Source organism: Microcebus murinus, chromosome 1, assembly GCF_040939455.1.
Source record: "Microcebus murinus isolate Inina chromosome 1, M.murinus_Inina_mat1.0, whole genome shotgun sequence".
Classification (NCBI taxonomy): Eukaryota; Metazoa; Chordata; class Mammalia; order Primates; family Cheirogaleidae; genus Microcebus; species Microcebus murinus.
Genome location: NC_134104.1, coordinates 79,703,742 through 79,717,594, shown reverse-complemented (window position 1 = coordinate 79,717,594; position 13,853 = coordinate 79,703,742). Strand labels below are relative to the sequence as shown.

At 41.1% G+C, this 13,853-nt stretch overlaps 1 protein-coding gene across 3 annotated transcripts in view; it reads right to left on the bottom strand.

Annotated features, from left to right (window-relative positions):
* Window positions 1-13,853, bottom strand: part of MCF2L2 (MCF.2 cell line derived transforming sequence-like 2) — a 209,069-nt gene that overhangs the window by 123,100 nt on the left and 72,116 nt on the right. For all 3 annotated transcript variants that reach the window (XR_012919427.1, XM_076003609.1, XM_076003608.1), the window contains exons 6-7: window positions 10,668-10,784; window positions 970-1,119 (exon numbers count right to left, since the gene is read on the bottom strand). Coding sequence is in view for 2 of the 3 variants with exons in the window: in XM_076003609.1 (XP_075859724.1) it covers window positions 970-1,119; window positions 10,668-10,784 (267 nt within the window). In the remaining variant the exon portion in view is untranslated. The remainder of the gene's footprint in view (window positions 1-969; window positions 1,120-10,667; window positions 10,785-13,853) is intronic.

The following is a 13,853-nucleotide window of genomic DNA, read 5'->3' as shown; positions in this document are numbered from 1 at the left end:
TTTTGGATAACAACCTCCTTCCAGACAGAATTTAACAATGTTCTTTGGCACATTGAAAATTTAATTCGCCTCAACTACTAGACTCTGAGACTCACCTAAAAAGATTACATGTTCTTGAGGTTGCAGTTCTGGTTTTCCTAGCATGTAATGGTAAATAATACATGTTGAATAAATGAACAAATGCCATCTAGCAAAGCATTTTTGCAAATTTTGGGTCCTAGATAAAACAGTTCAGCTCTGCCCAAGTTTCATGCAGCAAGGACACACATACTGACTGTCCCATTCTGGGTTGGCTGCCCTACTGAAAACTGGTATTCTGTGAAACATGGATTGTTTGTACTTCTCAAGGCAGAAAGGTGCTGACATGCACCCAGTGAGTAGCCCCAGAGACGCTCCCCTTTGCTGCAGGATTGAAAGAGCCAGCCAAGCTCTGCTCTCAGCAGGTTCTAACATGCTTTTATTAATCATTTAATAGGCACCTATCCCTAAACCCAGTTCAGAGCAGACTTCCATAGTCCCTTTTCTCAAACTAGTCCCCAAATAAAAAGACACACGCCTGAGACTGTGAAGCAATAAGTCAGCTTATAAGTCTGCCTCAAAACTTCACTGCTGCTGTAGAGCTTGTACTTCAAAAGCCAACCGCTCTGTCTGCAGCTTCAGCACTTATGTCTTGCTTCATCCTGAGCAGGATCACAGGGGTGCAGCCCTTGACAGGGTGCTCACACGCCTCATCCCAGCAGCACACACCTGCCAGGAATCTCCCCTCCCTGGGCTGCATCCCACAGGTCACCACCCAGTCTCAAGAGACTTTTCACAAACTGTCTGGAAGATTTAATATGGTCAGTAGCTGCCAAGTCACTGGAGAAGAAAGAAGAGGGCTTAACTTTTAATTTTGCTCCTGGCTCTCTCCAAGAGGCAGACCCACCTGCTGGCACAGAGGCTGGCCATGACAGGCCACAGACCACTCACCTGCAGCTTGTCCCGCTGCCTTGTGTGGGACATGAGAAGGTCTTCAGTGGATAGCACACCCCCAGGCAGCTCTGTCAAGGCCAGGCAGGCCCCAAACGTCTGCAGCATTTGGGCAGTGGCCTTCAATGTCAAGGCAAAGTTTTCGACGGCCTGGAAGGTCAGACAATCATAGCAATGTGGAGAGGTTAACCTTCACCAATACGTTCTCTCAATGGAAAGACAATAAACAGAATTAGCTACCATTTCCTGAGTATCTGCGACGGGCCACACACTGTACTTGATGCCCCACATTTGTCTATCATCTCAATAATCTAGAGTGGGAGATATCTTATCTCCACTTTATAGAGGAGGTAACTGAAGCCCCAACAGGTTGAGTTGCCCAAGATCATATTGCTTGGGCAGTAAAAAAGGGAGGCATGCAGGATTCAACCAAGGTCAGCTGTTTCAAGTTCAGGGCTTTCTTCATTCCCCTAAGAACACCCAGCATTAAGTTTGACACAGGATTTCCACTAGGCAAAATGCTGAAAAGGACAGAGCCACCCAATCATCACCCTAATAAACCTTTCCTTCTCTTGTAGCTCCTACACTACTCTCTCCCGTCACAATACCCCCGTCTGCCTGACACCATTGAGAAGCTTGTCAGTGCTGCTGACAGCACATGACAATGGTGGAGAAAGATGGATGGAGTGATTAGGTCACTAGTGACCCCTAAGAGTCACATCTCTCAGATGTGGGGAGGGGTTGGGGATCTCTTTCTCTTACATCTCCTTTATAAAAATTTGCCTGTCCTGTGTCCCTTCCACTAAGGACCCTACTCTGCCATTAATACCCACTAATATCCCAGGTGAGAAATCCACATTTTAGCAGAGTGCTTTGGGAAACACATGGCCTAGCCTAGAAAAAGTGTTGCTGCCCATCAGAGGATCTGTTTGCAGGTGGGTAGCTTTTCAGAGCTCTGCAAATCATTCCACCACCAGCTGGCACTGCCATGCCCCCTTTCTCTGCTCCTGAGACAATATTGTCCCTGAAGGGCAAGCACCATGTGACATTCATCTCTGCAGCCCCAAGGCATGGTACTGTGCCTGTCACATGGCCGGTGGCCTACAGACCACTGCTGAATGGAAGAAGCAAAGAGGCCCAACGGAATTTTCATTTGGAAAGAAAGGACCTCTGTTCCTACATGTCAGAGAACATTTCTGAAAACTCAAACCCACATCATAAAGAATGTGCCAAATCCGACAGGGCCGTTCTCTGAGCCAGAGGCCGGGGCTGAGACTGGCATGATGAGGCTTCCAGAGCACTGCACACCTCCCCTGCTGTCTGAACCCAAGGTCGTCCCTATTTCAGCCATTGTCATTCTGGAGGCACTGCTGTAGGAGGAATCTCCCCATTAGCACAAGCATTTGTACAGCCACAACCTTGAACATCAGAGTACTTTTTTTTTTTTATTTCAAGAAAATATGAGAATACAAACATTTTGGTTGCATTTTATATCTTTGCCTCTCCCTAGCAAGGGTTAGAGGTATGCCCCTCCCCTCCACACAATGTTTACCACATCCCTCAGATGTGGGTCTACCCCCCAACCCCTGAATCCCTGGTGAACACCACCACCCTTTGAGCACCATAGTGTTAATCTGTCAGTACCAATTTAATGGTGAGTAGATGTGAAGCCCATTTTTCTGATCTTGTGTCACCTCACTTTGGATAATGGGCTTAAGCTTAATCCAAGATAATATAAGTGGTGCGAGCTTGCTGTCGTTTCTTAGAATTAATATTCCATTGTAAACATATACCAAATTTTAATAATCCACTCATGAATTGACAGACACTTGGGTTGTTTCCACATCCTTGCAATAGTGAATTATGCTGCCATAAACATTCAGGTGCAGATGTCTTTATTATAGAATGTCTTATGCTCTTTTGGGTAGATGCCTAATAATGCTATTGCTGGATTGAATGGTATTTCTATTTTTAGCTCTTTGAGGTATCTCCAAATTCTCTTCCACAAAAGTTGCACTAATTTGCAGTCCCCCTAAGAGTGTAAGAGTGTTCTTGTCTCTCCACATCCTCACCAGCATTAGTTGTTTTGGGATTTTTTAATAGAGGCCAATCTCACTGGGGTGAGGTGATATCTCATTATAGTTTTGATTTACATTTCTCTAATGATTAGAGATGTTGAACATTTTTTTATATGTTTGCTGGCCATTATTCTGTCTTCTTTGGAAAAGTTTCTGTTCATTTCCATTGCTCATTTCTTGTTGGGGTTGTTTGATTTTTTCTTGTTAATTCTTTTGAGGTCTAGATAAATTCTTGTTATCAGACCTTTATCGGAAGTGTAGAGAGCAAATATTTTCTCCCACTCTGTGGGTTGTCTATTTGCTCTAATGATAGTTTCCTTGGCTGTGCAGAAGCACAGATTAATTTGATCAGATCCAATTTATTTATTTTTGTTGCTGCAGTGATTGCTTTGGAGGTCTTCTTCAAGAATTCTTTGCCTAGGCCAATGTCTGAAAGGGTCTTCCCAACATCTTTTTCTAGGATTCTTAAGGTTTCTTGCCTTAGGTTTAAATCTGTTATCCATCTTGAGTGGATTTTTGTGAGAAGTTAGAAGTAGGGATCCAGATTCATTCTTCTGCAGGTAGCTATCCAGTTTTCCTAGCACCATTTATTGAAAAGAGATTCTTTTCCCCAATGTATATTTTTGTCTGCTTTATCAAAGATTAGGTTTCCAGCCGGGCGCGGTGGCTCACGCCTGTAATCCTAGCTCTTGGGAGGCTGAGGCGGGCGGATTGCTCAAGGTCAGGAGTTCAAAACCAGCCTGAGCAAGAGTGAGACCCCGTCTCTACTATAAATACAAAGAAATTAATTGGCCAACTGATATATATATATAAAAATTAGCCGGGCATGGTGGCACATGCCTGTAGTCCCAGCTACTTGGGAGGCTGAGGCAGAAGGATCGCTCGAGCCCTGGAGTTTGAGGTTGCTGTGAGCTAGGCTGACGCCACGGCACTCACTCTAGCCTGGGCGACAAAGCGAGACTCTGTCTCAAAAAAAAAAAAAAAAAAAAAAAAAAGATTAGGTTTCCATATGAAGATGGTTTCATCTCTGGAATCTCAGTCCTGTTCCAAAGATCGATGCCTCTGTTCTTGTGCCAGTACAAGGCTGATTTAATTTTTATTGCTTTATAGTACAGCTTGAAGTCAGGAAGACTGATGCCTCCCAGTTTGTTCTTTTTACTTAAGATTGTTTTGGCTATACAAGGTTTTTTCTGGTTCCATACAAAGTGAAGAATTATTTTTTCTAGATCTGTAAAGAATGATGATGGTACTTTACATCAGAGTACTTTTGGCCTGGAAAGTCAGACAAATGCTATTAATAACTTTTATGAAAATCTCTCTTTCAAGTACATCAAGTGTTATTATGTTTGTATAATCTAACATCTGTATAAAACCCTCATTCAACTGTATTCACTAATGGCCTATGATGAATAATATATAAAGAAAATCCAACCAGCCACAGTGGCTCACACCTATAATCTGAGCACCTGGGGAGGCAGAGGTAGGAGGATCACTTGAAACCAGGAGTTCAGGACCACCCTGGGCAACATAGTTGAGATCCTATCTCTACAAAAAATAAGAAAAATTATCCAGGTGTGGTGGTGCACACCTGTAGTCCCAGATATTTGGAAGGCTGAGGCAAGAGGGTCGCTTGAATCCAGGAGTTTGGGGTTGCAGCGAGCTATAATGATGCCACTGCACTCCAGCCTGGAGGACAGAGCAAGATCCTGTCAAAAGAAAAGGGAAGGAAAGGGAAGGGAGAAGGGAAAAGAAAAAAGAGAGAGAGAGAGAGTGGGGAGGGAGGGAAGGGAGAAGGAAAGGAGGAGGAGGGAGGGAGGGAAGAGAAGGGAAAGGAAGGAAGGAAATCCAATATATCAGGAGAATTATAAGAAAATATAAGGTTATGACATGTGTTGCTTTATAGGGACTGTCTCTTCTAGTGCATCTCAGGTGCTATCACCATCACCCCACAGTCTATAGGTGAGGAAACTGAGGCATATTAACATTAAGTAATTTCCCCAAAGTCATATAAAAAATAAGTGGCAGAACTGGGATTGAAGCAAGGTAATCTGGCTCCTGGGCCACGCTCTTCAGCACTACATTATGCCACCTCCTGGTAGTTAACACTGTATCTAGCAAAACAATCTTTAAAACAAGATCAACAAAAGACCTTGAACTTGAGAGTTGAAGGCTTGAATTAGAGTACAGATCCTGATCCTTCTAACTACATGATCTTGGGTAAACCATACAATGCTGTTGAATGCCAGTGTACGCATTTGAAAATACGATAATGCTTGCGGTTTTTGCAGGCTTTGTTTTATTTGTGTTTGTTTTTTAGAACAGAAAGGAATAGCAAATGTGAAAGGATCTTGGAGACAATGGAGTACCTTACAAGTGTAATAGTAGTAACAGTAACAACTCAAAGAGTGTTGAATGTGAGGCCTGCAAATGTCATCCTGGAAACAGAGGAAAGCCAGTGCTTTCCCCAGGAGGTTACCTACTAACAAATTAACCTGATCCTATGTGTCAATCACTTTGGGGAGTAATCACTTTGGCAATTGAAGGAAGCGAGCAAGCCGTCCCAGGGTCAGATTGGCTGAGACCCCAAGTCAGCAGAACAGGAGCCCATTGCTTGTTTCCACAATCAGGAGCCCATTGCTTGTTTCCACAATCAGCAGGATGTGGCTTGTTGACCGGCTGAAGAAACTGTTTCTCCAGGCAAACGGCCAAGAACCTGTGGCCTCGCATGCAAGCCAAGGTTACCTGGCAACCAGCACACGGTGCTAGGTGCTACAAGATGGTCAAGGATTTTTCAGTCTCTCGCACTCGAGCCAAGATTGTTTGTTATCTGAAAGTGGTATGAAACATCAAAGAGATCTCTTGTAGAAGCCCATGCTTTTTGCTTTGACTGGAAAAGCAGGTGTTGTTGGCCGTGGGAAGTCACATACCAAAAAGTAGCTGGGAAAGTGGCTAGCATGAGAAAATGGCTGCGGGACACTTGTCCAATTAAACTGTATAAAATAAATGACGAGCACATTTTCAGTGCTGCAGTCTGAAACCATGTCTTGTCTTTGTGTCCTTTTTCTTCTGGGACTGCAGCCAATTCTGTCTGTCTGCGTCTTATGTATATGTTCTGTGTGTGTCATCCCCCATTCTGTAATCGGCCACAACAGGCAATGGTACAGAGGACCTGACTCTGATGTGATGTTTACAAAGAGCTTAGTCTTGGCTCTGCCACTACGTGACCATATGATCTTGGATAAGTTACCCTTTTACATAGAAAGTCATTTTATTTATGTATAAAATAAGGTGATTGAAGTAAATCATCTTTAAGGTTCTTTCAAGTTCTTACTTTCTATGAGTCTCTCATTCAAAGATCTGACATCCAGAAAATACACTGTAACAAAAGAACAGAAGCTATATATCTTACCCATAAGATATAAAACAATATGTACTGTATATGTGTGGTTATGTTAAATTGTATTATTCCTAATTATATATACAGGCATATCTCAGAGATATTGTGGTTTTGGTTCTAGACCACTACAATAAAGCGAACACAATAAAATGAATCACACAATTTTTGTACATATAAAAGTTATATATACACTATATTATAGTCTATTAAGTATGCAATAGCATTAAATTTATAAAATGTACATGCCTTAATTAAAAAATGCTTTATTGCTAAAATATGCTAGCAATCATCTGAGCCTTCAGAGAGTCATAATCTTTTTGCTGGTGGGAGGTCTTGCCTTGTTGTTCATGGCTGCTGATTGATCAAGGTAGTGGTCACCAAAGGTTGGGGTAGCTATGGAAACTTCTTAAAATAAGACAACAATGAAGTTTGCCACACTTCCTTTCATGCAAGATTTTTTTTGTAGCATGTGATGCTATTTGATAGCACTTTACTCACAGTAGAACTTCCCCCAATATTGGAATTAATCCTCTCAAACCCTGCTGCTGCTTTATCAACTAAGTTTAGGTAATATTCTGTGTCCTTTGTTGTCATTTCAACAATATTCACAACATCTTCACTAGGAAGATGAAGAAACCACTTTCTTTGCTCATCCAGAAGAATCAATTCTTCATTTCTTCAAGTTTTATTGTGAGATTGCAGCAATTCAATTATATCTTCAGGCTCCACTTCTAGTTCTAGTTCTTTTGCTATTTCCATCATATCTACAGTGACTTCCTCTGCTGAAGTCATGAACCCTTCAAAGTCATCCATGAGGTTGGAATCAACTTCTTCCAAACTCCTGTTAATGTTGATATTTTGACTTCCTCCCATGAATCATGAATGTTCTTAATGGCACCTGGAATGGTGAATCCCTCCCTGAAGGTTTTCCATTTACTTTGTCAGATCCATCAGAGGAATCACTATCTATGGCAACTATAGCCTTATGGAACGTATTTATTCAATAAAAGACTCAAAAGTTGAAATTACTCCTTGATCCATGGGCTGCAGGATGGATATTGTGTCTGCAGGCAATGAAAACAACATTCATTTTCTTGTACATCTCCTTTAGAGTTCTTGGATGACTAGGTGCACTGTTAATTAGCAGTAATATTTTGACAGGAATTTTTCTTTTTTTCTGAGCAGTAGGTCTCAACAGTGGGCTTCAAATATTCAGTAAACCATGCTATAAAAGATGTGCTGTCATCCAGGCTTTGCTGTTCCATTTATAGTGCACAGGCAGAGTAAATTTAGCACCATTCTTAAGGGCCCTAGGATTTTCAGAATGGTAAATGAGCACTGGCTTCAACTTAAAGTCACCAGCTGCATTAGCTCCTCCAACAGAGCAAGCCTGTCCGTTGAAGCTTTGAAGCTAAACAATGACTTTTCCTCTCTAATTATGAAAGTCCTAGATGGCATCTTCTTCCAATAGAAGCCTGTTTTGTCTCCACTGAAAATCTATTGTGTAGAGTAGTCACTTTCACCAATGATCTTTGCTAGGTTTTTTGGATAACTTGTTGCAGCTTCTATATCAGCACCTGCTCCTTCATTTTGCACTTTTATATTACGGAGGTTTCTTTCCATAAACCTCATGAACCAACCTCTGCTAGCTTCAAACTTTTCTTCTGCAGCTTACTCACCTGTCTCAGCTTTCCTCGAATTGAAGAGAGTTAGGGCCTTGCTCTGGATTAGGCTTTGGCTTAAGGGAATGTTGTGACTGGTTTGATCTCCTATGCAGACCACTAAAACTTTCTCTATATCAGCAATAAGGCTATTTTATTTTCTTAACATTTGTGTGTTCACTGGAGTAGCACTTTTAATTTCCTTCAAGAATTTTTACCTTGCATTTACAACTTAGCAAACTATTTGGCACAAGAGGCCTAGCTTTTAGCCTTTCTCAGCTTTCAACATGCTTTCTGCATTAAGCTTAATCATTTCTAGCTTTTGATTTAAAGTGAGAGGCATCAGTGTATTCCTTTTACTTGAACACTTAGAGGCCATTATAGGGTTATTATTTGGCCTAATATTTCAATATTTTGTGTCTCAGGGATTACAGAAGCCCAAGGAGAGAGAGAGAGAGAGAGAGAGAGAGAGAGAGAGAGAGAGAGAGAGAGAGAGAGAGAGAGAGAGAGAGAGAGAGAGAGGACAGAGAAGTCAGAGAGGAGAGAGAGAGGGAGGAATGCCTGGTTGATGCAGTAGTTAAAACATAGACAATGTATTAAGTTCACTCAATAGATAGCTTATATGGGAATGGTTCTTGGCACCCCCAAAACAATTATAATAGTAATGTGAAAGATCACTGATCACAGATCACCATTACAGATATAATAATAATGAAACAGTTCAAAATATTTTTTTTAACAGTTCAAAATATTGCTAGAATTACCAAAATGTGACAGAGACACAAAGTAAGCACATACTGTTGGAAAAGTGGTGTTGATAGACTTGTTTTAGGCAGGGTTGTCACAAAACTTTAATTTGTAAAAAATTCAATATCTGCAAAGCACAATGAAGTATAATAAAATGAGATATGCTTGTATGTACATGTGTATAAAATATATACATATAACATGTAAATGACATGTAAAGAATATCCTTGATCTTTCAATACTAGTTGATTTTTTTGTTTTGGGGGGTTGGTTTGTTTGAGACAGGTTCTCGCTCTGTCACCTTGGCTAGAGTGCAGTGGTGTCATCATAGCTCACTGCAACCTCAAACTCCTGGGTTCAAATGATCTTCAAATGATCTGCCTCAGCCTCCTGAGTAGCTCTGGGCATGCACCATCATGCCTAGCTAATTTTTAAAATTCTTATAGAGATGGGATCTCACTATGTTGCTCAGGCTGGTCTTGAATTCCTCAAGTGACACTCCTGCCCCAGCTTTCCAAAGTGCTAGGATTACAGGTGTGAGCCACCATACCCAGCCACTAGTTGAATTTTTTCAAGTTCATTATCATGTGTTTAATACATGCACAACCACAAAAACAGCCTGTAAGACAGGCCTATAACAAAAATACTTAGACTGGGTAATTTATAAACAACAGAAATTTATTTCTTATGGTTCTGGAGTCTGGGAAGTCCAGATTTGGTGTCTGGTGAGGATCTGTTCCTCACAGATGGTGCCTTCTCTGTGTCCTCACGTGGCAGAAGGAACACGGCAGCTCCCTTCAACCTCTTTATAAGGGCACTAAATCCATTTCGACGGCAGAGCCTTCATGACTTAATTATGCCCCAAAAGGCCCGCCTCCTAATGTTATCACATTGCGTTCCAATATATGAATTCTGGGGAAACACCAACATTCAAACTACTGCAATGGGTTTCAATCTCACTTTTTTGTCAATATTACCAAATCTTCCAGTTTAGCATAATCACCACCAATGTGATTAAGAAGGAAAAAGTAAAATATCAGGTACTTTCACAGACACTATATCACTTATTCCCCATATCAAACTTTCAGGTAGCTTCTGTTAGTCCTGGGTTTCTCAGCATTGTCACTATTCACACTTTGGGCCAGATAATTTGTTGCTGTGTAGAGCTGTCTTGGGCATTCTAAGATGTTTAGCAGAGTCTCTGGCCTCTACCCACTAGATGCTGGTACCTACCTCCAAAGTATGACTATAAAAATGTCTAAGAACATTGACATATGTCCTCTGAGGGGCAAAATTATCCCCAGGAGAGAGCCACTGGGTTAATCTCATTTTAACAGAGGCAGAAACAAGCTCAGAAAGGCTTAGTAACTCACTTAAGCTCACACCATAAGTCGTGGTGACAATATTTAAATGTAGCTTCTTCTGACTTCACGAGTTTCAATCTGTCTGCACATTAGAATCATCTGGGGGGTTTTATGAAACGCTAATGTCTGAGACCCGTTCAAGACCAAATAACTTAATTTTTCTGAGATACAGGAGGGTGTCAATGTTTTTGAACACTCTCCAGGTGCACTCTCAGTCAAGGCTCCCCAACCCCTGGACCAGAAGATGCAGTGAGGTGAAGTGGTCAACAGGAGGAACCTCAGCCTTTACCTTTCCACTCTCCTCCTTTCCCGGCCTGTGGCTTAGTAATCCCAACCTTCCTGAGGTTAGGACATCATGGGGTGACCTCTCAACAGTTGGTCTTCAACCCTCCACCCCATCTTCTGGACAATAAGGAGAGACAGTAAAAAGTGCACATAAGTTGGTACTCACAGTGCGATGATTTATCCACTGACTATGGCGATATTCCAAAGTCCCCCCTAACTCCTGTGTCAGCTGGCTTTTGTCAATGTAGCCATGAAGGTCAGAAACAGAATTTAACAAGATGATCTGTAAGGGGGAAAGAAAATTAAATATGTTCCTCAAAGATCATTAAATAGTAGCTCATCCAGATTCTACTATTACTTAAACAATATTCAACTTAGCCTTATCAGGCATTTATATTTAAAGATGTTTTCTATATCCAGCAGATAAATATTTTATAGTCTCTTTCCACTTCTCCCTTTTGAAGAAGAAATACCAAAGTGTTGTATAATCTGTGACAAAATGTTGACTTGGATTAGGAAGTGTGGGTCCAGGCTATTCCAGGCTATCTAGAAGTCAGGTCTTGTCTGAGCTGAATTTTTGCTAAAAGTTACCAAGCTAAGGTATAGTCCTCAGCCACCAAAATCAAATGCTGTGCTGAGGCCTAAAAATCTGCAAAGAGAAGCCCAATAAAGGCTGGTCCGGTGAATATAAAAATAAAATTGGAATATAGGGAGACATAGAGAGTCTGTATTGAAAAGATTCACTACGATAATGCTCCCCCACAAATAATTCTGTGTGCCCCCAATTTATCTTGCACAGAGGAGGCCTGGATGTAATAGGGAGTGGGTTTTTATAAACTAACAATCCTGCTGATGAATGGACACCCACACAGCTAGAGGAAGCTGACACCTCCCAAATCGTTCCTTTCTAGCCATCTGCAGCAGTCCTGGCCTGCTGTGGCTCTGGCTTTCAGACCCAGGGACCATCTCACACTCACGACTCACTCCTAATCGGGGACAAGGACTCTGCTCTCCAATCTCTGAAACATATCCCCCTTGGGGCCTTTAACTGGTGATACCATATTTCTTTACTCCTTGTAGATTATTCTGAAAATTGATTCTTGGTCAGAGGATATGAGAACATAGACTTTCTGCTATTATCACACAGTATTAGTCAAGTGGTAAATCCACTGTGGAATGAGAAGAATATATAAATTAGGGCCCACAGTCTATAGGCAAAAACAGAATTGTACAACAAAACAGATTTATTCTTTCAACAGATATGTATCGAACTGCTAATAAATGCCAGGCACTGGGGGATAAAATAGGAAGCCTGCCAGGCCCTGCCCTTGAGGAACTTAGGTCCAGTGGAGTCTGATTGTTATCTGTCACCACCCTAACCTTGTCAGGCCCCATGGCTTACTCCTTCTCCTTTGCTTCTGAAAACAGTTTGGGACTGAGATCTGAGGAGTTTCAAAAAGGTTTTTAATCTTTCTAAAATTAGAAATTATAGGACAGGTAATAAATTATCGAGTTATTTTAATAAAAGTGTATTTTGCTTCTTGAAACATTACTTCTTACAGTAATACTTGAATTTTCTAAAAAATACCAATGTACAATATCACAATCAGGCAGGAGTAACTTTGCCCCAAGCCCTGGAATTTCAGAAACTTATTCTGCCAGGCTGCATATTTTCTATTCCATTTAACTAAATAATTATAGTATAATATCCACCAGGAATTTGTAATGTGTGAGTGTAGTTCTACGTCACTCCCCCCAACCCCACGTGTGGGTCATGTAACCACCAGCACAATTGACACGCAGAACTATTCCATCACCGCAAAGATCTCCCCTGCACTGCCACTTTCCCTCCCCACCATCCCTGAACCCTGGCAAACACTAATCTGATTTTTTACAAAGGTGTAAAAACAATTCAATGGAAAAATAATTCTATTGACAACAAATGGTGCTGGAAAAACTGGACATTCATATGCAAAAAAAGGAACCTGGAGCCACACTTGAGAAAGTTGCCATAATCAAAATGGAATCACTAATGTTAAAACAAAACAAAACAAAAATCTAACAAATAGAGCCAGGGATGTAACTGAGTCCAAGCGTATACCATTTGCCACAGGACAACCAATAAGTTGAGAGACAACGTGTTGGGGCAAGGAAAGCAGCTTTTATTTGGAGAGCCAGCAAATCAAGAAGATGGTGGGCTAATGTCCTAAAGAATCATCTTAAGTTCGTATGAACTGTAGGCTCCTTTTTATGTTAGGGAAGGGGAGAGGGCTTGCAAGAGGTAAGTGAGGACTGCAGACTTCTGGGCATCAGTGAGGGTCTGAGGAGGTAGTAAAATTTCTTTGCTCTCAGTCAGTTAACTTTGGATGAGTAGGTCAGGTCACTGTCTTTAACATAGCATTGTTACCTGTGTGCATACTCTTTGTCTCCCCTGGAATTAGTTTTGGGAAAAAGATGGTTATCATTTTTCCTCTACAAACTAAATTCTTCCTATAATTACCTGGTCTGTGTGCAGAGCTAAGCAGAAGCTTTTAACCTAAAGTATATTACTGTGGGAGGTCAGGAGCAAAATGGAGCTAGTCAGGCTAAGCCTCCCTTCCACTGTTACAGGGAAGTCGCGAAGAGATGGTTCTCACATTTGTATGCCTAACAACAAAACACTGCAAAAACCACAACGTTGAGCAAAGGTTTCTTAACCTTACACAAAAAATGCTTCTGGGAAGACATCTCCCCAGCAACTCCCTGTCCAGCCTTGGACTGGCATCACCCTTGTTATTGATCCTTGTAGCCAAGGATAATTATCTCAAAATAATTATGTAATCCTTCTCATTTTTCCTTTAAAAATATTTGTCTCCAAAAAAAAAAAAATTTGTCTCCCTTTACCTTCCTGAATACAATGGCACACTGTTTCCATTGCAATGTCCTGTTCCTGAATAAAACCCTTTTATTTGAGAGACCCTCTCTGTTATTTAGATTAACACTCTTCACATCTATCCAAAAATTAATTCAAAATAGTTCACAGATATAAATGTAAAACATAAAACTTGGAAGAGAATTTAGAACAAAACTGTAGTATAATAAAAAACTTTATTTGGCCTTTATCCCTGATTCCTTGGCACAGAGCTCCTAAAACCTGCCTAATTTCCTGAGAGACAGAAGTATCTTTTGTTATTCATAATGAGTCTGTTTTAGTCACACCAGAGTTTATGCTAATAAGGAGACTCAGTGTGGGAAACCTAGATAGCTTCAGGATGGGCTGGTTACCAGGAAGACCAAGTGATTATAAGTGATAAATTATAAGTGATTATAAGTTTCGGACCCACCCACTACTTCCAGGTTGGTAAACATACCA